At 38.7% G+C, this 27,441-nt stretch overlaps 1 protein-coding gene across 2 annotated transcripts in view; it reads left to right on the forward strand.

Annotated features, from left to right (window-relative positions):
• The window catches only part of SEPTIN7 (septin 7), a 113,180-nt gene extending 99,656 nt beyond the window's left edge, over window positions 1–13,524 (forward strand). For both annotated transcript variants that reach the window (XM_087945178.1, XM_087945179.1), the window contains 3 exons: window positions 2,910–3,045; window positions 10,321–10,460; window positions 12,515–13,524. In XM_087945178.1, the coding sequence (XP_087801304.1) occupies window positions 2,910–3,045; window positions 10,321–10,460; window positions 12,515–12,554 (316 nt within the window). In that variant the 3' untranslated portion in view covers window positions 12,555–13,524. The remainder of the gene's footprint in view (window positions 1–2,909; window positions 3,046–10,320; window positions 10,461–12,514) is intronic.
• Window positions 13,525–27,441: the final 13,917 nt, after the last annotated feature.

The following is a 27,441-nucleotide window of genomic DNA, read 5'->3' on the forward strand; positions in this document are numbered from 1 at the left end:
TTTCTGAGTTCAAGAGGGTTGTCTCTCTCTCTCTCTCTCTCTCTCTCTCCACACAAACACACACACACGTGTGTGTGTGTGTGTGTGTGTGTGTAGCAGATAAACACCATCCATTTTTTAATATTCAAGCAGGTATTTACTAAACAAAAGTATTCTCATTTTAGGAATATACCATATTTTTCGGACTATAAGACGCACTCCCCGTCTCCCCAAAGTGGGTGAAAATATCTGTGCGTCTTATAGAGCAAAAGTTGCCAAAGCCCTGCCTACCCACCAGTTCCCACTCTTTGGCCTCTGCCTCCCAGCAATTTGCCTCCTTGCAGCAAACAGTCTGGTCAGCTTCAACACAGCCTGATTTAGTACAAGCAGCTGATTGGAGGTTAGATCTGTCTCCTGGAATACCACCAATCAGCTGTTCCAGGCTATGGGGATCACCTATCCCCACCACCTGGAACAGGCTGAAAATGGAATGTGCGGAGGCCAAAAATGCAGTGTGTGGAAGCCAAAAATGGGGTGCGTGGAGGCAGTGATAGTTAGTGGAAGCAATCCCTGCAGCCTGGAACAGCTGATGGTGGTATTCCGGGAGGCAGATCCAACAGCCAATCAGCTGCTCATGCTAAATCAGGCTGTGCTGAAGCTGACCAGGCTGTTTGCTGCAAGGAGGCAAATTGCTAGGAGGCAGAGGCAGGTTTTTTTTTCTTGTTTTCCTCCCCAAAAGCTGGGTGGTTTTTGTAGTCCAAAAAATATGGTAGATGATTCAGTTCTTTCTTACATTCCTGGCTAATTTTGAAAATAGAAAACTGGCAGATGTTATCTGAAATTTTACTGTAATTACAATTTTAAACAAAATAATTTAAGAAATGTTACCATAGTATAATTCTGGTGGTCTCATGAAGATCAGATTGGATTTGCATGCAGATTTTAGTATGTTCAAATTAGAATCTGGAGCATTTTCTACTGTTTGAATCTGTTTATGATATGGATTCATAAAAAGGACTTCTATGAAAAATAATTCAGTTTGAATTGTTTTGAATGTGAATTTGGTCTATTTCAAGTATTATTTTTTTGTAAGCCGCACAGAGTCACAGAGTCACCATTGACCTCACCCCTTTCCTAAGAGGTCTGTAGGGGGCGTGCATAAGCGCACCAACGTGCCTACCGTCCCTGTCCTATTGTTTCTCTATTCTTTTATTTTTCTTATATGTACCCATCTCATGTATTCACAACTATGTATACACTTATACTTATTATCTTGTAAACAATTGACAAAATCAAATAAATAAATAAATAAATAAATAAATAAAATAGAATGAGTGGGCAGCCATATAAATTCTCTTAAATAAAATAAATGAATAAATTTCCAAAATGTTTCAAGTTGAAATGTTTGAAATATTTTGCTTTGAACTTGGGATAGCATTTATGTTCAGGACGAGTAATTTCAAGAAACTTTATGCTTGAAACACTTCAAAATAAAAAAAACATTGAACAGTCTTATTTATGAGACACTTCTGTATATCAAACACATAAAACTATTGGCTGAGTTTTAGAACCTTGTTGCCAATTGTACCTATTCGTGCACAAACTCAAACTCCAAATTCTATTATCCTTTTCCAGAAGCAGTGACTCATTAATACAGCTCTAAAGCACTTCAAGAGGGTTGTTGAAAATTCTTATTTACATTGCAGTCTGTTTTATTTGGGAATAATATCCAATACATCAAGAAAGTTCTCCATTTTTATTCTAATTTTTTTTGTAAGGTTGCAGTGTCATACTGCTATAGTAATAGTAAAAGACACACCTGGGATAATTTCCCTTCAAGAATCTAGACCAAATTCTTCCCCAAACTGGCACCTTCTGAAGAATTTTAATTGTAACATATTTAAGGCTACTGCATTCCAAATACAGTAGAACCTCTGGTCACAACCATAATTTGTTCCATAACTTTGGTTGCAACCCGATTTGGTCGTGATCCGAACCTAATTTTGGAAATTTGGCACTTACAAAAAAAAAATGGTGCGGAAGGAGAAATCAGCCGCGGGAGGAAAAAAATTGTGAATTTTTTGGTCAGAACCCGATTTGGTCATGATCAGAAGCGTTCATGATCAGAGGTTCTACTATATATCTGTCTAATTACTTTTCCTCAGTCTTCTCTAATACTTGTTTACTACTTCTTTCTTATGTTAATTCAGTCTCTTTCTTTCTCACTTTTGTCAATCTATTTAGATTTGATTGGATAACTATTTCTCTAATTTTTTTTCTTTCATCCTCCCTTTCTTCCTGGGTTCGTTCTTAGCTGCTCATATCAAAATCAATTACCAAGTTATTTTCTGCTATAATTGTCAAATTGTGGCACCAATCAAATTGATAACATTTTCTTTTATCGCAAAAACCTGACAACAGACTGGATGGCTATAGATTGGTATCACAAGCTTCAAAACTCTGTGTGTGTGTGTGTTTGTGTAAGTGTGTGTGTAAGTAAGTAAGTGTGTGTGTGTGTAAGTAAGTGTAAGAAGAATAGCAACAGAATTCTGGTTCCCAGTTAAGCCAATGGATAAACAGTGATACGATGAGCATTTAGATTATTTCAGAGTACACTGCTTCTTAAGGATGTCCATCATATACCCAGCATATGTTTTTAACATTTTAGAATTATTATTTTTGTTATACTACTGTAAATAGAACATCAGATGATTTCATTTTCTCCTAAACTAGTTTTTACGTTAATTTTTTAGTATAGAACACAATAAAGTGAGGCATTTAAATCCTGTTTGTTAGCTGTGTCTTAACTCTGGGTTACTTCACATTAGAATGTTGTTTGTTTGTTATTGGTGTGTGTCTGTTATATTTCTCCCCAATGAAGTATCTGCAAAATAATATTGAATATAATTGTCTGTTTTGACTTATTCCAGGAGCCCTCTGGCACAAATGGAAGAAGAAAGGCGGGAGCATGTGGCAAAAATGAAGAAAATGGAAATGGAAATGGAGCAGGTATTTGAAATGAAGGTCAAAGAAAAAGTTCAGAAACTGAAAGATTCTGAAGCTGAGGTATGTATAGTTTGATTTTTAAAAATGCAATCTAGCATCAACTGAATAAAGTAATAATTAGAAGCAATATAGTATTAATTTATCACTGTGATTGTGCTACTGTAAGGATAACTAAACATCTATGTAAGGGAAATCAGAGTAATTTCCTATGTACCATGAAAGATAAGTGCAACTCCTAACGTACAACAAATGGGTTGTCACTGCACAGAGCAGCAAGGCACAGAGATAATACAACTACCGGTATATCATTGGAAAGGCTTTTAGCCTATTTTGATGGAAGTGGATGAATGACTCTGAAATGATAAAATGGAAAAATAAATGCACTAAGCTGAATTTCAGATTTATTTTCCTCACAAGGGATTAGACTTTGGACTGTAAAACAAGACAGTCAATGTGGTCAATATCCTGTTAAAGGACTTTTAAACATGATGATAAAGGTTTATGTCAGTGTAAGAAAAATAGACATCCATAAATACAGAAAGAATCCAAAAGGAAAAGGATATGTTCTCTCTATCAAAGAAAAAATAGTTTTTTTTAAATGAATGAACAAACCCCCAAACTATTCTGTACTTCCTGGCTTCTCTGTTTTGTTAACAAGAATTGCCAATTACTTTAAAAACTAAAGATTTTTTTCCCCAGAAACATTTGTATGTGCTCTATTTTTATATATTTGGCACTTAATATGTCAATACCACTCAACCAGGAGTCATATATAAAAGAAGTTAGAACAAAAATATTATTTGAATATGAATTTAATTTTAGTCCTCAACTTTAATTGCCTCTAAAAATAAAGTGTCTCACTTGTAAAATTAATTGCTTTTCCATAAAGGCACAGAAATCAGACAAAGACAATTGCATCCTCATATTTTCAGAGATATGGGACAAGTACATGCTCAACAAGCAAAATATGCATATTTACTTTGTAATAATCTAATTTAATTCTCATTTAATTCTTATTTTTAGCTAAATATGTACAGTATTATTTGCTCTACACTGGGGTGGATTTGTTTAACATAATAAACTGTCATGGCATGTACAATTGTAAATATTTGTGAAGGTTTTAAAATTATTTATAATCTTGCAATATTGTAATCTACAATGTTGTGATAAAAGTTTAATTTAAGTCCTGTTAATAGGGATTCTGTTTAAATAATACCAAAACAGTAAATTGTGTCATAAATATATTGAATACATTGAAGAAAAATTCACTGTCTTTTGAAAAAAAGTAATAAAACTGTAGGATGATCAGTTCTCCTAAAGGGGTGAGTCAGATGAAAGGACAATTAACTGATAGTTTGATATTGCTTACTGCTGTAGAGTTTGCTCTTTCACAAGTTTGTGAAAGCGAAAAATGCCTCAATCCAAAGACATCTATGTAGTTTTCAGAAAGAAATAACATAGCTTCTCTTAAGATAACTTTTAAGATCTGTAAGCCACACCTTATGATCTATTATTACTATGCATCTTCTATTAGGAAAGCATTAAACAAAAGTAGTGTCTTGAGTTGGCTAAAGACCATTTGAATGATATAACTGGCTGTAGCAACTTCAGGTCCTGGATCGTTCATATTTATTCATGGAACAAATGATCTCAGTTATACAGGAAAACTCTATGGGAGAATGTAAACGTTAACTACTAGTGACCTGAAACAGATATGAGTGAGGGTGAAGGTTGGTTTCCAAATGTTTAGAGGATGGATATAAGTCATGCAGCACAACAGTGATCCTATCCCAAAAGTAAATCTACAATAGAATGGCTGAATCAGAAAAAATATTGGGGTTTAAGTTTACAAGTCAGAATAAACAACTATAAATGAAGTTCATAATTCTCAGATCCATTCTGGATAATTCTGTTGCTTCATTTATATATATTTGTTTGAATTTTATGCTACCACTTTAAAGTATATGCTGCCATGATTGCTAATCTTATTCTCTTTTCTCTTACATCATAAATTGGGAGCTAAAAGATTCTGCTTTTAATATTGCATTTAATTAAAATTATTTGTGTGTACAAGTAGTCCTCAATTGAATACCATGTCATTTAGCAAAAGTTGGATGGATCTCCAAAACTATAACTCATTTCAAAATTACAAGCCATGCCTCCCACAGCGTCACCTGATTTTATTTTGGGTGCTTGGCAATCAACTTCCCTTTATAGCTGTTTTCACTGTCCCAGGGTCACAAGACTAAAATATTTTGTCAGTTTCTAGAGTTTATTTCAATTTCTGGCAAAAAAATGTCCATTGGAGAAAATAGATTTGCTTAATGACTGCAGAACTCACATGACACCATGTTTTCCCGAAAATACAACCTATCTCAAAAACAAGCCCTAGCCCGATTTTCACACCTGTACCTAATCTAATCTGTACCCCCAAAATAAGTCCTAGTTAAGCCTTGCCCACCATCAGGCTGTATGAGGTGGGGCGAGATGCAGGTGTAGAAATCAAGCTAGGGTGGTGGGGGTGGAGATGCCCCCCGCACCCTGCACCTGCTTACCTCATCGCTCCAATGGAGCTGCTCACAGCAGAACACTGATAAGGCTCATTTCACCAGGGAGCCACTCGCAGCAGAACGCTGCAAGGCTTGTCTCACTGCTGGAGCCGCTCATGCATGCAACCACACAATGCACCACACAGCATCCAGCCACAAGCAGCTCCATCGGTGCGACAAGCCTTGCGGTGTTCAGTGAGCACTCCACTGACGAAATGAGCCTTATGACGTTCTGCTACAAGCAGCTTCACTGGCATTTCTCCTTGCTCGCTGCCACAGTGGAGCAGAAGGCTGAGCGACATACGTGGGGTCCTGGACAGGACTGCTGGAGCCACCGCAGGATGAGGCAGTTGTCAGAATGTTGATGGCCTGGTTGCAGGGTGCTCAGGTTAGTCAGTGCCGGGTGTGGAGGGCAGCTCTGCACCCCATTCCATGCTTTGTCCTCCACCACCACCACCTCATTTTGTGGTTGCTGCAGTAGTGTGTTGCTCAACCTCCTCCATTATGGTGGCAAGCAAGGAAAAGAAGTGGTGAAGAATGAAGAAAAACGAAGCGAAGCTGTTGGGGTTGAGGACAAAGCAAGATAGGAGGTACAGAGCTCCAGCCTGCACCGGCTTACCTGAGAGCCCTTCAGCCAGGCTGCCCATGCCAAACCCTCACCCCTCTCCAGGGCAGCCACAAACCCTTCACTAATCTGCTTTCCAGCTGCATTCTCCCCCTGCCATGTGCAGGGCAACAAAAGTAGTCTGTGGGACTACGGTAAAAAAAAACAGTTCAGTCCTTCCAACTTTTTTTTTTGTGAGAAATTGAAAGGTCTGAACTATGATTTTTTTTTTCCCCATAGTCCTATAGACTAATTTTGTTGCCCTGCACGCAGTGGAGAACACAGCTGGAAAGCAGGTTAGTGAAGGGACATGGCTGCCCTGGGATGATGGGGTGAGGGTTTGGCATGGATGTCTTGGTTTAAGGGCTCTCAGCAGGGGTGGGTTTCTACTGGTTCTGTCCACCTCTGTAGAACCGGTAGCTCTAAAGAGCAGCAGACATAGAACTGGTTCTATGTCTGCTGATGTTTTTGCCCACCCGCCCACTTACCTGATCTTTATTTCCTGATTTTTCAACTTCAGCTGCCGAACGAGGCACAGCTGCAGTTAAAAAGTTTTTACTATGCAGTTTTTACTATGTTACAGAGCGCCTGATTATGACATCGAACATGCAAACAAGCTAAATACACTACTAACATGGGCAGCTTCCTGCCCACCTGCTTTTATCTTTCTTGGTGACTTCAATCTACCTTATATTAACTGGACCCTTAACCAATGTATAACTGAACCCACACATTCAACCTTCTACAATGCAGTAACAAATCTGGGACTAGAACAACTAGTAACCAACAACACTAGACTTAACAACTGCCTCGATCTCATCTTCTGCAATAGTTTGAATTCAATTTATGGAATACAAATTAAAGAACCCTTTTCCAACAGTGACCACAACATGATTGACTTTTGTCTGAACATACGTCCACACAAAAATCATCACAATGATGGAATCCCCAATTATAACTTCAAAAAAGGCAACTATGATCTTATAAACAACGATCTCTCATCCATTGATTGGCAATTTCTATTCTCTGGATGCAATACTGTAGAAGACCATTACAACATATTTTTACTTGAAGTCAAAAGAGTCATCAAACTATATGTACCATTAACAACTCCCAAAACCAGAAAAAACAAATTACCCATAATAATAAGGAAGCTTCAATCCAAAAAGAAATCACTTTGGCGGAAAAACAAATCTGGTCACGTTGCCAACTTCAAAAGCCGATACAAAAATTTATGCCACCAGATAAAAACTGAATGCACCAATTATCACATTAAACAAGAAGAAAACCTTCTACGCACCAATTCCACCCACGCTTTCTACAATTTTGTAAACAACAAACTAAAAGACTCAAGGTCCATCCTACCCTGAAAGGACCTAATGGTAAAGACTGCAACGACGACACCATTAAAGCCAACCTCTTTAACACATTCTTTGGCTCAATATTTGTAAACAGCAATGGATCATGCCCAGTATTTCCTAGTCGAACCACAGACAACACAGTGATCTAATACAGTGGTCCCCAACCTTTTTGGTACCAGGGACCAGTTTCAAGCACAAACACTTTTTCAAGGACCGGGGAATCCGAGTTTGGTGGTTTGCTGGCAGACGTTTTATTACCCGACTAGGTAACATCAGATGTTACCTAGTCGGGTAATAAACGTCTGCCAGCAAACCTGGGAAGTTCAGGAGCGCCTCGGCCCTGCCTTCCTCAGCCCCATCCCTCAGGTGTCTCCCTCCCTCCCTCAGGTGTCTGCCTCGTTCCTCTCTCAGTCGCTCTCTCGCTGCTCCACCAGCCCAGGAAGAAACTGCTTCAAAGAAGCCGGGGTGGCTTTTCCTGTCGCCGCAGCTCCTCCGAGCGCCCGTTTACCCCCACCCGCCCGCCCGCGCGTTCAATCCACAGTGCTCCGTTCTGCCTGCCTGCCTGCCTGCCTGCCTTCATTTCGGAGCAGCTTCGCTGATAAAAAGAGGCGAATAGTTATTATTCTCAGCCGAAGCTGCTCCGAAACGAAGAAGGCAGGCAGGCAGGCAGAACGGGGCACTGTGGATTGAAGTGCGGGCGGGGTGGGGGTGGGGGTAAACGGGCGCTTCGGAGGAGCTGCGGTGACAGGAAAAGCCACACCACCACCCCGGCTTCTTTGAAGTAGTTTCTTCCTGGGCTGGTGGAGCAGCGAGAGAGCGACTGAGAGAGGAACTAGGCGGGAGGAAACCGAAGCTGCTGAGCCAGAGAGCAGGACAGGCTTCGGTTGCTTCCTCCCTCCCCTTCTTTCATTTGTGTCCTTGATCCCCGATCCCAGCAGCATTCACCGAATGCTTTCTTTGCGGCCCGGTACAGAGTGCTCCATGGACCGGTACCGGTCCGCGGCCCGGTGGTTGAGGACCCCTGATCTAATACATATCGATTTTACAGAAGACAATGTTGAAAAAGCACTACGCAATCTAAAACCATCTCTATCTATTGGACTGGACAGAATATGTGCCTACTTCTTAAAAAAGCTATCCATTGCCATAGCTGAACCTCTAAGCATAAAAATCTTTCAGGACCAGCTCCTTGCCAAAACTATGGTCACAAGCCACGGTCATCCCCATCTTCAAAAAGGGAGACCCCAGCCTAGTTGAAAATTACAGACCAATCTCTTTATGCTGCGTCACCTGTAAAATCATGGAATCAATTATTAACCAATCCATCATCCTCCACTTAGAAACAAACAACCTACTCTCTAATAAACATTTTGGTTTCAGGAAAAAGCTATCATGTAATCTGCAACTCTTACACTGTAAAAACATATGGACTACACAACTCGATCAGGGCAAAGCAATAGATGCAATCTACATAGACTTCTGTAAAGCCTTTGATTCAGTGGTACACAACAAACTACTCCTAAAAGTAAAATCTTACAGTATCTCTGGACACCTGCATAACTGAATAGAAGCATTCCTGTCAAACAGACAACAAATGGTCAAAATTGGGAGCGTCCTATCAAATTCTGTACCTGTCAACAGTGGTGTCCCCCAAGGCAGTGTTCTAGGACCAACTCTTTTCATACTCTACATAAATGACCTCTGTGATCATATCAAGAGCAACTGTGTTCTCTTCGCTGATGATGTAAGGCTATTCAACACTGACAATACTGCTACCCTTCAAAAAGACCTTGACTATGTATCAGAATGGTCAAACAAATGGCAATTTCAAATCTCAACAAATAAATGCTCTGTCCTACATATTGGCAAAAAAATCAGAAAATAAAATACAGGCTGAAGACTCAAGAACTTGTTGATGATCCAAACTCTGTCAAGGATCTTGGAGTACTCATCTCTAATGATCTAAGTGCTAGAGCCCACTGTAACTACATAGCCGAAAAGGCGTTAAGAGTTGTTATGTAATCTTATGTAGCTTTATCTCTGGTAATATTACACTAATAACTAAAGCATACAAAACATTTGCTAGACCAATACTCGAATACAGCTCATCAGTCTGGAACCCACATTACGTATCTGATACTAACACAGTTGAGAAAGTCCAGAAATACTTCACAAGAAGAATTCTCCACTCCTCTACTCATTGCAGAATACCTTATGCCACCAGACTTGAAATTCTAGACCTAGAAAACCTAGAACTACGCTGCCTTCAGTCTGATCTAAGTATAGGATATAAAATCATACATTGCAATGTCCTACTTGTCAATGAATACTTCAGCTTCAACCATAACAACACAAGAGCAAACAATAGATACAAACTCAGGGTTAATCGCACCAAACTTGATTGCAGGAAATACGACTTCAGCAACAGAGTGGTCAATGTCTGGAATACTGTACCTGACTCTCTGGTTTCTTCCCCAAACCCCAAAAACTTTAACCTTAAACTGTCTACTATTGAACTCACCCCTTTCCTAAGAGGTCTGTAGGGGGCATGCATAAGCGCACCAATGTGCCTACCGTCCCTGTCCTATTTCTTTTATTATTATTATTATTTTTCTTATATGTATCCATGTATTCATAACTATGTTTTTACTTATACCTATTATCTTGTAAGCAATTGACAAAAATAAATAAATAAATAAAATAAAAATAAAGAATGTACTTCCAGCCAGGTGCATATGGTATTGTTGAAAAGTAATTTTTCTAAAATTACAATTTAAAGTGAAATTTTAATCAAAAATAAATTTAATATGTTTTTCTTTAGCTCCAGCGACGTCATGAGCAAATGAAAAAGAATTTGGAGGCCCAACACAAAGAATTGGAGGAAAAACGACGTCAGTTTGAAGATGAAAAGTCAAATTGGGAAACTCAGCAACGTATTTTGGAACAACAGAATTCTTCAAGGTAATTTTCTGGTCTTTCTGGTGATGTGATTTTGAATTATAAAAATAGAATCCCATTCCATAAAACAGTGTCTTGTTCTGCATTTTATAATCCTCTTTGCATAGACCAAATTTCTCTGACCAAAACTTGGAATGTATCTAAAAATTGACTGCTTATTTTGGTTGACACAAATAGAACTATATATCTTTGAGTTATAATTCAAGTTTGCTGTATTTTTAAAGATAATATATTTATATCCCTTTCATGAATTAGCCTTATTTGGACTTATATGAACTAATTATTATTAAAAATACAAACAGTATATGTTTAAAAGTTCTCTTTAAAAAGATAATTTTTTTTCTTGATCAAAAACCTCTCATTTTTCCATTCTTTTTCCATTCCAATTTCAAGTTCTGTCTTTTTCCAGAAGCAAGCCATTCCTTTGATTGTTCTCATTATCAGGAAATTTCTCTTTGGTTCTAGTTTGGATCTCTATTTAATGATCTTCCACTCATACGTCTCGTCCTGCCCTCTTGTACTTTGAAGAATAATACCCCATCTTTTCTGTAACAGCCCCTTAAGTACTGGAAGACTGCTAGTCCTGGTCCACCCCGATATTCTTCTTTGTAGAGTAGACATACCTAGTCCCCTCAATTATTCATCATATGATTTAGCCCGCAGATCTTTTACCATCCTTGTTGCTCTACACTCTTTATAGGGTCTCAACATATTTTTTGTATTGTGATGAACAGAACTGGATGCAGTATTCCAAATGTCTCATCAGTGTAGTATAAAGTGATATTATCTCTTCACATGATCTTGAAACTATCCTTCATTGATGCAACCTAGGACTGCAGCACACTCCTGTAGTAGTAGCTGTGCAGGCCCTTTCTTTTTTCATCATTGAACTGTATCTTGTTGGATAGAGTCCAAATCTATCAAGGTCCCTCTGAATATTGAATCTATCTTTCAGTGTGTTAGCAATTTCCCTCAGTTTGGTGTCTCTGCAAATTATCCCTTTCTATCCCCTCATCTAGATCATTTATGAAGATATTGAATAGTACTGGGTATTCATATTAAGTACTCATTCTTGTGAGTGATCTACTAAGACACCTAGATGCTCTCAGTTACTAATGTTGAGCCAAGTATGCCCTATTCTATATTTGTACATTTGGTTTTTCCTTACCTATGTGCAGGATCTTTTCTCAGCACTGAATTGCATTTTGTTGGATCAGGCCCAGTGTTTAAGTCTATCAAGATCCTTCTGAATCTATTTTCTAAAGTGTTAGCTATTCCTCAATCTCTCCCCGCCATCTTGTTGTCATCTGCAAACTTGATGAATTCCCCTTCTATCCTCTCATCTAGATTACTTTGAAGATATAGAAGAGCTCTGGATATAAAACAACTTGAGGTATCCCAGTGCATGCTTCCTTCCATGTAGATGTAGTTCCATTGAGGACCCACATTTTTCTATCCACCAGGAAGTGGGTTGTGGTCTACTTTGTCAAATGCCTTATTGAAATCTAAGTAAACTATATCCCCACATTTCTCTTATTCACTAAATTTAACCACTTTTGTCAAAGGATGCAATAAGGTTTGTTTGGTACAATCTGTTTTTGATAAACCCATTTAGTAATGGTTTTGCTCATTTCTTGGTGCTCACAAGTGCTTGATTATCTTTTCCAGGATTTTCCCAGATATTGATGTCAGGCTGATTGATTGGTCTTTAGTTTCCTGAATCCATTTTTCCCCTTCTTGAAGATTGGAATCACATCAGCCTCTTTGTGTTTCCTGCCATAATCTACATAATTTATGGCCATTTTTCTCTTATAAACTGTTATTGTTCAAAGTCTGTACCTTTATTAGGCAAAAACAGTATCACTTCACACTATATTTGCATAATGTTCAGTATTGACAGCTTTTCAGAACAGAAGTTTTGGGAAAGGAAATATTAGCTGTATAAGAGCATAATAATATAAGGAGACTATTTATAATATATATTGTGTCTAATATATCTATTTATAATATATACTGTGTTTAATATATCTGACAAGTTGTTGTTTTTTCTTCTCCAGAACTTTGGAAAAAAACAAAAAGAAAGGGAAGATATTTTAAAGATATTTGCAGACCACCAGTTTTGTTTCATTGCCAATATTCTACCCTTGGACATCAGTGTATCTTGGATCTGTTTGACCAATCTTGTACCGGTTGTATCCATATGTTTGGATTTATCAGCATGACAAGTTTTTGGGTTAATTTTGATGGCACTTGAGAATGCCTTGAATTGTTTGGAATGTTGTAAGCTTAGGAAAACAGCTCTAAGTACTTTTTTTTTTTTACAAAATACAAAAAAAGAACAGAAATCATTTAAATCTAAAGAAATTTTCTGTTGTACAATCATTCTGGTGGTTTGATTTGTTTACAGAATATTCCAATATATAAGAACTTGGGAAAAATTTCCATAAGGATACATTGCCATAATATAATATGAACTATGCGTCTATTATATAAAATTCCATTCAGTAAATCATATATAACAATGTAATTTAGTCTAACACAGTTGACCCTATTTTTGACACTTCCATTGTTTTGGAAAGACATGGAAAGATAAACATATAGGCTTATGGGGCACCTAAAAGCTTTTTATAACAATCTTATTTGTTTGGGATTCTTTAAATGTATGCTATTCTCATTTAGTAATTGCTTTAGCCTGATGGATTTAATTACTGCTTCATTTTCGTAATAACATATAATTTAGATATATATTCCATATATTGGCCCTGCTAAATAGAATGTAGGTTTTTTTTCATATGATAGAAACCAGTGAGTAAAACATTTTCTTTAATTTTCCTTTTACATTTTATGATAAGCAGGAAAATGCATTTATAAATCATTTATAGAAAACAGTGTGGATTTAACCACCAACATGTTTCTACCTACATGCAGTCAGTCTTCTGGAAATGAGAATCATGGCCTTTTGAGGAAAGTCACCATTCTACATTTAGCTGTATTCATATACTGCATTTCTGTATTTTTGTTTGTATTGTAAAATGTCACATAATAAACAATGTTGTGGTGTAACATACTTGAGTATGAAAAATTATGTTAGTTGAAAAATGGCATTATTTTAAATACAGGTACTATTTTACCTGGCATTTTCTACATATTCTATTTAAATCCTGCCTTTATTATTTTTGTAAATAACTCAAGGCGGCAAGCATACCTAATACTACTCCCTCCTATTTTCTCCACAACAATCCTGTGGTAGCTGAGAAATATTTTACAAGCACAATTGGAATCTTAGTCATTGAGCAAAGCAATGACATGACAATTTCACACAAAAACCACAATCCCAGCATTTCCAGTTGCAGTTGTTAAGCGATCTCCTGGATCAGGGGTGTTAAAGTTGCATTGTCACATGGGTTTTGGAGAACTCTTTTCTGCTATTTCTTCAAGTGAGGGAATTGCTTGGGGGGGGGGGGGATTCCCCCTCCCCCATGGAATCAGCAGGGAGATATGACTGCTTGGACCTTAGTGCTACATAGCAAAAACTAACCTGGGAGGAGCTTTTTGTGGAGGTAGATGAAGGGGATAACCTCTGTCTAATTCTGAATGGTGTATCTCTCTCTCTCTGTGTGTGTGTGTGTGTGTGTGCTTGTGTATGCAGTTACTTCTAAAATACAGGCAATACAGACATTCTGGACAAATTTCCCTCCCACCAGACAGAAGTCCAAGGTGTTCAGAACTTGTGGCAACCACTTCTAAATATCATCTCTACATGAATCCATTTAACTGATCAGTTGCAATTATGAATGAAGCAAAGAAAGAATATTTTACAATGAATTTCCATGCTCCCCCATTGTCTTTCTAGTTTTCTGGGGATTTAAAAGAGTCTACTAGTCTTTTATTTGTCCATCTCAGGGTCCTTTCTTTCATGTCTGCTGGCTATGTGACATTAGACTTGGCTTGGTAGAAAGGGTGGTCTTTCAGGCTTGGGAAGGTCTGCTCCACTCTGGTTGCTATGATGACTTTCAGCGGAGGACTGGATCCAAACCCAATTCCTGGTTCAAATGGATGGAAGGTCTCCTTTGGAGGCAGCATCTGGGTCAGAGTTATCTGCTTCCATAGGTTTCAGAGTCATCTGTGCAGGGCTGAAAGACATGAGAACAAGGTCCCCCTCCCCCTTGTGGATGAGGAAAGATATTGTAGGAGAATAAGAGATGGAGAGATAGAGTGGGAATGGCTTGCAGGCAGGGTTTGAAGAAGAAAAAATCAGTACTGCAATAATTAAACAGATAAATCAGTTTCAACAAAATGGAGACAACAGATGAGAAAGAAAAAACTGGATTTACATACTTCAGAAAAAGGATGGACAGATGATACCATTTAAATATATAGTAAATGCAAAGATGAAACTTTTCCTGTAAAGTAACTTAAAACATTTGCTCATAACCTTGGGTTTTTCTTAAAAGCACAGAGAGGAAAAAAAAATGAACTCAGTTTTCACTCTGTTCTGTGGACCAGACAAAACAAGCTAAGGCTTTTTTTTCTTTCCTTTCAGTGCTCTCAACTCTTCTAACAATTTAAAATTCATATCTTTAGGGATCTGAGACATTTAACAATTACAATTACCTCAAGGACACACAAAGACTTACACACACATATACACACAAAGACAAGAAAAACAAAACAGAACTCTCAGGTTTACATACACTGGTCATTCCCACTATAAATCTCAGTTAAATTAGGGAAGCCACAAATCTTAACAAGCATACCATATGGTAGCATGGAAGACAAAGAGGAAGAGAACAAACAAATACAAAAACCTCCAACATTCCTATTCATATATTTCCCTTTTCTTATAAGTACCTTTAGCCAAATTGGTTTTCCAGCTTCATCCCTGAGCAAAGTCCACTTCTTTACACAACCTTTTTTTCTTTTGCTTTTTTCATGCCCACCTGGACAGGCAACTGCCTCTTTTAGTCCTAGATGTCAAGCAAGTCTTCTCCTGAGGAGCCTATCCTGACCCTCGAGCTAGAGCATCCCATGTTTCCTCTCCGATGTAGGGATTCAATTTGGCTCTGCCAGGTCCCAGTGAATCTTAGGTTTCCCAGTGAAACCCTCACCCCCACCTCAATTTTTAGATCAAAAAGGGTCTAGGCCCTGGGGGACTCTGCTTTTCTCTACAGAGTAAGGACACCCCCTCCAAGGGAATTTCACTCTTTTTTGCAAACCCAAATGGAGTCCAGTAGGACTCTATTGCTCCCCACAGTAAGTATGGGCACCTGCTTTCCTGGCCATTTTTCTTTTCTTTTTCCTGCCTCAGTTTTCAGACTCACTAAAGTCCTGGGGTACCTCTGCTTGCTTCCGAGAGGTAAGGCCCCCCCTTCCTTCCTCAGTGACTTCCCAGCTAGTTGCCCCAGTTCAACCCATTCACTTTTCCATTCCATTTCACACACACTCTCCCTAACAGAAGGTCCTGTGCTCTGAAAATGCTAAACAGAATTTTTTTGAAAATGCAAATAAGTCAGGAAGATGGTTGGCATATAAATTGAAAACAGAGAAAGAGAAGAAATTGATGCATAGGCTGGTAGATGGGAAAGGAACTTTTTATATATATATTTAAAAAATCTAAAAATTAATTCAAGATTATTATGAATAGCTGTATGAGCAAGAAAAGGTTTCAGAAGAGAGAATTAAAGAATATTTGGAAAAAGCAGAATTACCTAAAGTACCAGAAAAAGTAAAAACTATGTTAAATGAATGAATATCAATGATGAAATTATCAGAAGCAATCAAGAGACAAAAGAATAATAAAACCCCAGGACCAGATGGGCTGCCGGCAGAATTTTGCAAATGTTTACAAAATACTTTAGGCTCATCAATGAAGTATTAAATGATATGAAGTTACTAAATTCATGGATGGAACCAAATATTACTTTGATTCCAAAAGAAGATTCAGATTTAATGCAGATAAAAACTATAAGCCCATATCTTTACTGAATACTGACTATAAAATACACTGCTCAAAAAAATAAAGGGAACACTTAAACAACATAATGTAACTCCAAGTCAATCACACTTCTGTGAAATCAAACTGTCCACTTAGGTAGCAACACTGATTGACAATCAATTTCACATGCTGTTGTGCAAATGGAATAGACAACAGGTGGAAAGCATAGGCAGTTAGCAAGACATCCCCAATAAAGGAGTGGTTCTGCAGGTGGTGACCACAGACCACTTCTCAGTTCCTATGCTTTCTGGGTGATGGTTTGGTCACTTTTGAATGCTGGCGGTGCTTTCACTCTAGTTGGTAACATGAGACAGAGTCTACAACCCACACAAGTGGCTCAGGTAGTGCAGGTCATCGAGAATGGCACATCAATACAAGCTGTGGCAAGGTTTGCTGTGTCTGTCAGCGTAGTGTCCAGAGCATGGAGGCGCTACCAGGAGACAGGCCAGTACATCAGGGGACGTGGAGGAGGCCGAAGGAGGGCAACAACCCAGCATCATGACCGCTACCTCTGCCTTTGTGCAAGGAGGGACAGGAGGAGCACTGTCAGAGCCCTGCAAAATGACCCCCAGAGGGCCACAAATGTGCATGTGGCTGCTGAAATGGTCAGAAACAGACTCCATGAGGGTGGTATGAGGGCCCGACGTCCACAGGTGGGGGTTGTGCTTACAGCCCAACACTGTGCAGGACATTTGGCATTTGCCAGAGAACACCAAGATTAGCAAATTCACCACTGGCGCCCTGTGCTCTTCACAGATGAAAGCAGGTTCACACTGAGCACATGTGACAGACATGACAGAGTCTGGAGACGCCGTGGAGAATGTTCTGCTGCCTGCAACATCCTCCAGCATGACCAGTTTGGCAGTGGGTCAGTAATGGTGTGGGGTGGCATTTCTTTAGGGGGCCGCACAGCCCTCCATGTGCTCGCCAGAGGTAGCATGACTGCCATTAGGTACCGAGATGAGATCCTCAGACCCCTTATGAGACCATATGCTGGTGCAGTTGGCCCTGGATTCCTCCTAATGCAAGACAATGCTAGACCTCATGTGGCTGGAGTGTGTCAGCAGTTCCTGCAAGACAAAGGCATTGATGCTATGGACTGGACCACCCGTTCCCCAGATCTGAATCCAATTGAGCACATCTGAGACATCATGTCTCGCTCCATCCATCAATACCACGTTGCACCACAGACTGTCCAGGAGTTGGGGGATACTTTAGTCCAGGTGTGGGAGGAGATCCCTCAGGAGACCATCCATCACCTCATCAGGAATATGCCCAGGCATTGTAGGGAGGTCGTACAGGCACATGGAGGCCACACACACTACTGAGCATCATTTTGACTTGTTTTAAGGACATTACATCAAAGTTGGATCAGCCTGTAGTGTTTTTTCCCACTTTAATTTTAAGTGTAACTCCAAATCCAGACCGCCATGGGTTGCTAAATTTGATTTCCATTGATAATTTTTGTGTGATTTTGTTGTCAACACATTCAACTATGTAATGAACAAAGTATTTAATAAGAATATTTCATTCATTCAGATCTAGGATGTCTTATTTTTGTGTTCCCTTTATTTTTTTGAGCAGTGTATATGCTTCAATAATGGCAGAGAGACTAAAAAGGTTTCTAAATGAATTTATACATTCAGATCAAAATGGCTTTTTGCCTAAGAGACAGATTAAAAACAATATGAGAATGATTTTAAATACATTGGAATACTATGAAGCACATCCTGGAAAACAAATGGCATTGATTTTCTCAGATACGCAGAAAGCATTTGACAAAGTAAATTGGCAATTTATGTTACAATTGAAATATATGTACTTTGGTGAGATATTTATTAACATGATAAAGGCAATATACCATAAACAAACGGCAAAGGTGATGGTAAATGAAGATACAACGAAGAATTTTAATATAAAAAAGACACAAGACAAGTATGTCCACTATCTCCTTTACTATTCATATTGACATTGGAAGTGCTAAATAGAAATATTAGACAAGACATAGAAATTAAAAGTATGGAAATAAAAAGGGAACAATATAAATTACATGCATTCTTTATCTTGGAAGACCTACAAGAAAATGGACTCAAACCACAGGTGGTATTCAGCAGGTTCTGACCAGTTCTGGAGAACTGGTAGCAGAAATTTTGAGTAGTTCAGAGAACCGGCAAATACCACCTCTGACTGGAGATTTTCCCCTGCCACGCCCACCAAGCCACGCCCACAGAATGGTAGTAAAAAAATTGAATCCCACCACTGACTCAAACTAATTAGGAAAATAGAAGAATATGGTGAAGTTGCAGGACTGAAAATAAAGAAAAAACCAAAATATTGACTGCAGCGAGAATAGTATTTGCCCAACAGTGGAAAAGTGAAGAGATCCCAACAAATGAAGATGTGATTAGAAAAATATTAGAATGTGCAGAAATGGATAAGCTAATGCTTACAATTAAGGAAAAAGAAGAAACTGAATATATTTCTTATTTGGGACTTATTTTATCAATGGCTAGCACACAAACACAGGAGCTAGAAAAAGGGAAATACAGATATATGAAACAATTAGTGATATAAGGAAGATACATTAACTTGGTTAAATGAATAGCATGGTTATTATTATTGTTATTAACAATATATTTGATACTAATGTGATGAATACTGTTGTAAATATGGTGATTATTATTTCCTAAAATGATATGTATCCAGACAACACACTGTTCAATTGAAATTGAAATTTTCGTATGCTATAAAATAAAATAAAAACTTATTACAAAAAAAAGGTCCTGTGCTCTGGCCTGACTCCTATATTTTCCAGGCTCTCTTGGTAGAACATACAGAGGAAGCAAGATCCAGATATGATTGGGAGAAGGTTCCCCTCACTCACTCACTCACTCACTCACTCACTCACACACACACACACACACACACACACCATGCTTTTCTGGGCTAAAAAAATAAAATTTAGAGGTACTCACCTTTCCAAGCAGCCTTTGAGCTCAACACTCAAAACCCCCTTAAAACCTTTTTTCCAAATGGCCAAGGTCCAGAAAAACTCAATGGGTCTGCTGCCGGCAAGGGAGGCTTACCTGGGCCAGGTCCATTGGTGAGGTTAGCTTGGAGTCCCATCTGGGGTGCCAAATTGTTAGAAGAAATGTGCATCTGGGTTCAGTTCCAAGTGGGAAGAAAGACACTGGAAACATGGCAACTGCTTGGAAAGATGGTTTTAATGGTGGATAAGATCGCATTGAGGTCCTGGGCAAAAAAAAGCACATGGGTGAGAGAGGGAGAGAGATTTATAACCTCTGTTGGGCTTTGAACTTGCTTCCTGTTCCTGTGACAAGAAATGTATCCTGACTGGTTGGCAGACTTCCATGGGGTCATGCAGGGGTAGCTTGGTTGAATCTTGCTGGGTGATGTAATCTTTCCAGGTGCCATGTGATGAGATGAGTAGAGGGCTGAACTTATCATGTCCTAAGGGCCATGTCTTAATCCCATCACCCTGGAGCTGGTGGGGCAGGGAGTTGCAGGGAGCTGCTTTGTCTTTAAAAACATGTTTCTCCTTTTCTCATACAGAGAAATATAATATTCTGCCTTTTTAATATTTCCTGAAACATTTCATTCTTGTAGGAGAGGGGTGGGTGCTAACTTTCTACACCTACTACCAATACTTTCAACACTACTTTAAAATACTACAACCACTACTATTCTACTATTACCGTGTTTCTCCAACAATACAGCCTCCACCAATAGGAAGCCCCACCATGTTTTATTGGCATAAAATCAAATTAAGCCCCTCCCCCCCAAAATTAAGGCCTATATTAAAACATGCAAAATGGGGGGAATGGTGGGGGGGCTTGCCGTTAGGAAGTATTTTTTTGCATGCCCGGATATGGTGCTGCCTGCGTTGGTGGGGCACTTCATATCAGGAGACCTCCCGCCACCATTGCTTTCCCTTCTCCCTTGCTGCTGTGGCATTAGAGCAATGCTGTGGCTTTTGGCGCAACCACGTGCAACCAGTCAGGGCTCCTTCCTGCAACCGGAGCCCTGCGGAGACACTTGACTTCAAGCGCTCCTGTCGCCGCCTTCCCTTTGCCTTCAAAGGTAAAGCGAATTCTTTTAAAAATGACACCCTACTACAACAAAGCCTCCCCTGCCCGAGAGGGCAGCCCAACCCCACATGGGGAGGCGAATCTCCTGGGGCCGCAACGCAGGATTGGCCCGCCCCAGGAGAAGCGCCCAGCCGCCATCCCTGCCTGGCGCAGGGCAGAGCGCAAAGAGCTTCACCTGGGGCACCCAGCGCAGCTGACAGGCGGGCCCACCTTTCCGGCAGCAGAGCTATCACCAAGGCAGCAAGGCTGGGTGAGGGCTGGGCGAGGGGTGGAAAGGACAAGGGGCTTCGGGCTCTCTCTCACCGCGGATGGGTGGGCGCTATCACTGTCTCGGGCAGCCTCTCCCAGTGGCACCTTCGGGTTCGCGCTGGAGGGACTTGGGAAGGAAGCCAAGCTCAGGTCGGCCCGGCTCTTTTGCTTGGCAGGCGGGCGTGCACCTGCGGCTCGCTTTCCTGGCTCTGCCCAGCCCGCACGGCTCTGGCGCAGCCCTGGCAGGATGAGCGGAGGGTCCGGCGGGGAGGCATTCGCTGCCTTGGTGAGAGCTCTGCTGCTGGGAAGGTGGGCCCGCCTGTCAGCAGCGCTGGGTGCCCCAAGGTGAAGCTCTTCATGCTCTGCCCTGCGCCAGGCAGGGATGGCGGCTGGGCACTTCTCCTGAGGTAGGCTGATCCTGCACTGCAGCCCCAGGAGATTCGCCTCCCCACATGGGGCTGGGCTGCCCTCTCAGGCAGGGGAGGCTTTGTTGTAGTAGGGTGTCGTTTTTAAAAGAATTCGCTTTACCTTTGAAGACAAAGGGAAGGCAGCGACAGGAGCGCCAAGTGTCTCTGCAGGGCTCCAGTTGCAGGGAGGAGCCCTGACTGGCCGCACGTGGCTGTGCCAAACGCCGCGGCGTTGCTCTAATGCCGCGGCAGCAAGGGAGAAGGGAAAGCAACGGTGGCGGAAGGTCTCCCGAACATCCAAGCTGTCACCACCCGCCCACCCGAGGATGCAAGGGGGGGGAATTAAGTCACCCCCGAAAAGACGGCCTAGCCATTTTTTCGGGGGTCCCAAAAAAATAAGGCCCGGCCTTATTTTGTGAGAAACACGGTAGCAGCATGTAAGTGGTATCAATACCATGGCAGAACAGAGGTATTGTTGATCCTGTACAATACACTATGTGTTAACATTAATATACTGTAATTATTAAACACCAGTCTGTCTGCATACATTACTAGTTAAACCAATAATGCTGCTATTGGTGCCAAAGTGGTTATTTTAATATGGCACTCTGCATTTTCTATGATTTCTCATACTTCCATCCATTTCACACTTCCATTTACACTAAACTGCACTGTTGGGTATTAATCAATAGGAATAACCACTGACTAGTAAAAAATGAAGTGGCAGGCAGAAGGAACTAAGAATGACCAGAAGAATGATTCCAGTGCAGTTTCTTTGCATATTGTTGCTCATTTATAGATCGGAATCTTGTCAGACTAAAGCACATTTCTGCATAACTATTGGATATACTCTTTGGAAGTTTTGAGGGGACTCTGCCTTGTCTCTGACATGCTAAACTGCCTCTTTCCTCCTTTGGAAAGTCACCTTTACCCCTTCCTGTGACACTACTACATTCTACCACATCTGGTGAAATCAGACCTGATTATAGTAAAAAGGAACTCCTAGCAAACTAAAAAGGGTAGGTGATAGTTGTAGTAAAAAAGGAAAAACAACTTGAATAATTACCACTACAACTTCTCCCAGAAGTAAAGGGGTTTTAGGCTTTGTTGCCTCTTTTGTAAGGTAAGGGTAATAAAAATTATTGTACAAGGAGACAATTTGCGGTATCCCAGTTCTCTCTCACCTCAGAGTAGATAGCTACTGCAAAATTGGTTATGTAATATGTACCAAATTATGATAGATTAGATTCCACACATAAAACAAGCCTATAAACTTCAGAGGGAACCACAGCATATGATGGCCCTTGGGATTCCCCAGATATGTCATGCAGTAACCTACTGACTGGAAACCCTCCAGCTATTTGCCACCATAATTAGTTTCATATTAAAATATACAAATTAATGAGACTGCTACTTGCAATAGTGGTTTTTCCATATTGAATCATTTATAACAGTATAGTATACATAAATCAAATTCACATACAACACATACAACTAATTAAGTAGGAGATCCATATCTGTAGGAGAAATAGTAGTGATAATCAAGAGGAAAAGGAAGCATTCAGTAATGAATCCAATATCCGATTCATTTGGAGAATAAAATATAACATAGAACTTGAGCCAAGATGAGAAGAGGGAAGTGACATAAGCAATTAGGCTATCTGATACTGTCAACAACAACAACTAATACATTTTTTTTTAAAAGTGTCAGTGAATTAATGAATCAAGGATCCCTGGAAAAGGACTTGGAAGTTGGAGTAAGAATATGATTAACTGAAAAATTAATTAGAAAGGTATTTTTAAAAATATGATCATGAAAAAACATGGTCTGTCAAAGAAGGAACCAGTGAATATAATGCAGCAAGGCTAAAGTTAAATTTTGTCATTAAAAAATACCAATAGGAAACAGACAGCAACACAAACAAAAATTCTTATTTTAAGATTAAAGGTTTATTATTTCTAATAATTTGGAACATAAGAAATGAATAGATATAAAAGATATAATAGCAATAATACACTTACATTAATAAGCCATTGCAATGGGATCTAATGACATACAGCAGGTCCTGCAAAGACTGCCATAAATCAAAGGGCCCGAGCTAATCTCCAACCCTATCCTCTTCTAACCACATGCACGCTTCAGAATTTCACTGTGACTTTCCTTAAACACCTGTGTGTATTACTTTCAGTTCCTCATTTCCAGCAGTTTCACTCTTTCTTTTTTAAACTTATCCATCCAAGTGCATACTTTGCAAAAATATGTTTTCACAGTTAGCAATGGCAAAGGATTACAAATAGTTCTGGTATATTTTGAAACCATCCTAGCTGAAAACTTTGATTCATGTCTCTTTCTTCTGGGGCCTGCTATCATCCATAGGACCTATTGATCAATAAGTTATAGATCAATAATAGATCAATAAGTTATATCCTTGATTCTCACAATATCTAGGCATCTATTTAATAGCAAGATGTACAACAATTAAAGATGATAATTATATAAAACTAATGCAACAAATTAAGTTGGACTTGGAGAAATGGAAGAATCTACAATTATCTTTGATAGGAAGAATAGCCACTATAAAAATGAATATATTACTGAAACAATTTTTTTTATTCCAAACGATACCGATAAAAATAGAGAAATAATATTTTGAAGAACTAACTAGAACAATCTTATATCTGGCAAGGGAAAAAAGCAAGAATAAAACTGAAAATGTTACAGGAATCTAAAAACAATGGGGGCTTTGGACTACCACATTGGAAGCTATAATATCAGGCTTCTGTACTTACATGGGTAAACGAATGGATAAACTTGAAAAATAAAAGATTATTATTATTGGAGGGACATGATCTCCAATTAGGATGGCATGATTTTTTTGTGGTATGGAAGGAGTACAATACATAGATATTTTCAGACACTATGTGAGGAATGCTTTGTTTCAGGTATGAGGAAAAATTAAACTACAAAACTATATGAAAATACCAGTTTGGCTCTCCACAATGGAAGCATTGAAATATCCAAATCTTATTAATTTGGAAAAAAATGTATTTTATAAAGACATTTTAAACGAGAATGGTGAACTTAAAGCTAGACAACAATTACAAAGTCAAGGGATTGACTTAGCTTGGTGGCCGCATCTGCAAATACAATTGAGATATGAGGAAGATGCAAAAACATAGCGCTTTTACAAACTACCTCTAGCACTCGATAAGACATTATTAGGGACAGATGAAAAACTGATCTCATATATACATGGAAGAGGAACAAGTCAAAGAAACAATGATTGTATGGACAAAAAACTTTGGTTATACTATAGAATTAGATAAATGGCAAAAACTTTGGGATAGGAACTACAAACTGACAATGGCTACTGCATTCAAAGAAAATTTCTATAAAATGTTTTATAGGTGGCACTTGCCACTGGCAAGATTCGCAAAAATGTGGGAAATTGATCAATAAGATCCACTGATAAGATTAAAGGATACTAGTGTTTCTTTCCCAACTTGGCTAGATGCATTTCTATTTAAGTTCAATAACTTGTTTTTCACGTGTGCCTATTCTGAATTTTCCATTTTTGCATTAGCTATGTATTTCTGACAGTCTTTAATTGTATATGAATTAAATGGCCAATATAGAAAGTCATTTGGTAAAAGATTTCTTTTTTCTAACCTCAAAGAGTAAACTAGAGGTATTGGCTACATACACATACTAGCTGGTAATTAAGAAACATCCCTATATTGTACACTTGTTCATCCAAAGAGAACCCAGAGTGAACTCATTGTGAATCAGCAATGTAATTGCTCTTGAAGTATCAAGGCTGTGTACTAACAACACTTTCATCTTGACTGATTTTTAAAAAAGCACTCCTGCTGCTTTGATGGAAGCATCCAAATAAAATCTAGTACACAACCCTAAAATTATGTTCCTGAGGTTCTAGACTAAAACAATCTATGAAAATGCCATGAATTTGGGGGCATCTGAAAATGTATTCTCTATTGACACAGCCCAAAGTTCTTAACTACATTTAAAACAGTTGAATCCGTAGATCTTAGCAGTAGTAGGATTTTGGCGACAATCAAGTCAGAATTCTGTTGATCCACAGAATAATAGCATATACTTAGAAAGTATGTTGAGTAAATTGTGATTGATTGATTAATTGATTACCATTAAATTGGTGTCAACTTTTAGTGACCACGTATACAGATTTTCTCCATGACAATTTGTTATTAAACTGGTCCTTAATGTCTGTGCCTATTGCCACTGTGCCATTCACTTTGCTACTAATTTTTTCTTTTCCTTCTTTCTACATTTCTCACTTCAACACCTTCTTCAGAGAGCAAAGCCTTCACATGACATTTTCAAAGTGTGATAACCGGAGCCTACTAACTTGTGTCTTGAGTGAATTCCAAATTGATACATTCTATGATCTATTTGTTTGTTTTCCTGGCTGTCCATTTTACTCTCAATACCAAAGTTCAAAAGAATTAATACTCTGTGTATTCTGGATCTTGAAAGTCCAATTTCTCCTTTTGTAGAATGTCACAGAGAATAACATTGCTTGCACAGACACATCATGGAATTTGAATAACTTTTCCAAGGCTTTCAAGGGTACTTATGAAATGCTAGCCTACAACATATTTCTCAATTGCTTGTACCTTTATTGTTGATGGATAATCTTAAAAGGCAGAAGCTGTCCATCATGTTGATATCTCCATTGATAGTTCTAAGGTTGGATGTCTTGTCATGAGTTTGGTGTCTTTGAATTTTATTACTTAAGTTTGCAGGAGTTTTCATTTTTAGCTATCGGAGTAGTATCATCAGCATTGGACAGAAGAGTATATGGCCTTGTTGCATTCCTTTGCCAACTTGGAGTCAATCTGTTTCATCATGTTCTGTTTTTATGTGGCTTCCTGACCTATATATAAGTTTAACATGAGAATGTGAGATTTTCAGATATTCCCGTATTTCTTTTTTTAAAAATAAACTTTATTAATTTTACAATTAAAACAGACAAACAACACATACATAAATGTGAAAGAGAAAAAAGAAGTAAAGAAGAAAAAGTTAAAAAGAAAATTCAGAAGGCAATTAAAAACCGTTTCATCCTCGACAGTTTGTGGGACCTTATTTTCAACCTTATTTTGTACCCTCTATACAATTACTCCTTGTGCAAATATATATATATATTTCTTAAGTTTTCGCGGGTACTTACATGTATGGCATTCGGCTTTGTTCAGGTATTTTCCCATGTCATTGTAGTTGTTCTTTTAAAGTTGTAGCAACGTTTCAGCAGAATCTCATCTGCCATCATCAGGCTTCTGGCAGATGAGATTCTGCCGAAACGTTGCTACAACTTTAAAAGCACAACTACAATGACGTGGGATAATACCCGAACAAAGCTGAATGCCATACATACATACATACATACATATATGGATCTTTGGTTATTCGGGTTTTCTCCCATGTAAGATTGGAAGTATCTAGGCAACGTTTCGATGAAGTCTCATTCATCATCTTCAGCCTTGTGTCTTCAGCTCTGTGCTTCTCAGAGTGAAGCACTCTGAGATTGTTATACCTCTTATTACTGCCTTCATTGTGTCCCAAATATTTTGTTTTGTAGTTACTCCATTGTTATTTTCTTTTAAAAAATAATTTAATTCCGCCTTAAGTTTGTTCATATATTCTTTTTCTCTAATTAACTGCGTATTTAGTATCCACCTTTTCCTGGTTTTTTTTCTACGTTTCCAAATTATCTGAATTGGATTGTGGTCTGCCCTTTCATTAAATATTCCCATATTTCTAAGCATATTCCACAGTTTGCTGTGATTGACACATTTGAAGGCCTTTCTTTAATCAATAAAGCACATGCTATGTTCTCTTTGGTATTCTTAGGTATCCAGTATGCATTCAACTATAGTTTTCCTCTTAATATTTCAATTTTATTATTCCAGTCTTCAATCACGAGTACCACATCTTGTTTGTATGTTCTGTCAATTTTCAACTTGAACTGGATAATGGAATTCATTAATCTTTTTTCTATATTACTGTAGTAGTTGGAACATAAATTTGGATTCATATTAAAGAATTGTTCTCAAATTATATTATTCAGTCATTTATTGCTTTGTAATAAATTACTGTTCTTGCGATGTCTTTTCTAACTATAAAAGCAATACCATTGCTTTGTTTTTCGTATTCTGTATATTAAATGGCAAGATCTTTCAAT

The sequence above is a fragment of the Notechis scutatus genome, chromosome Z (genome assembly GCF_049901735.1).
Source record: "Notechis scutatus isolate UNSWTSFEM ecotype Mainland chromosome Z, rNotScu1.2, whole genome shotgun sequence".
NCBI lineage: Eukaryota > Metazoa > Chordata > Lepidosauria > Squamata > Elapidae > Notechis > Notechis scutatus.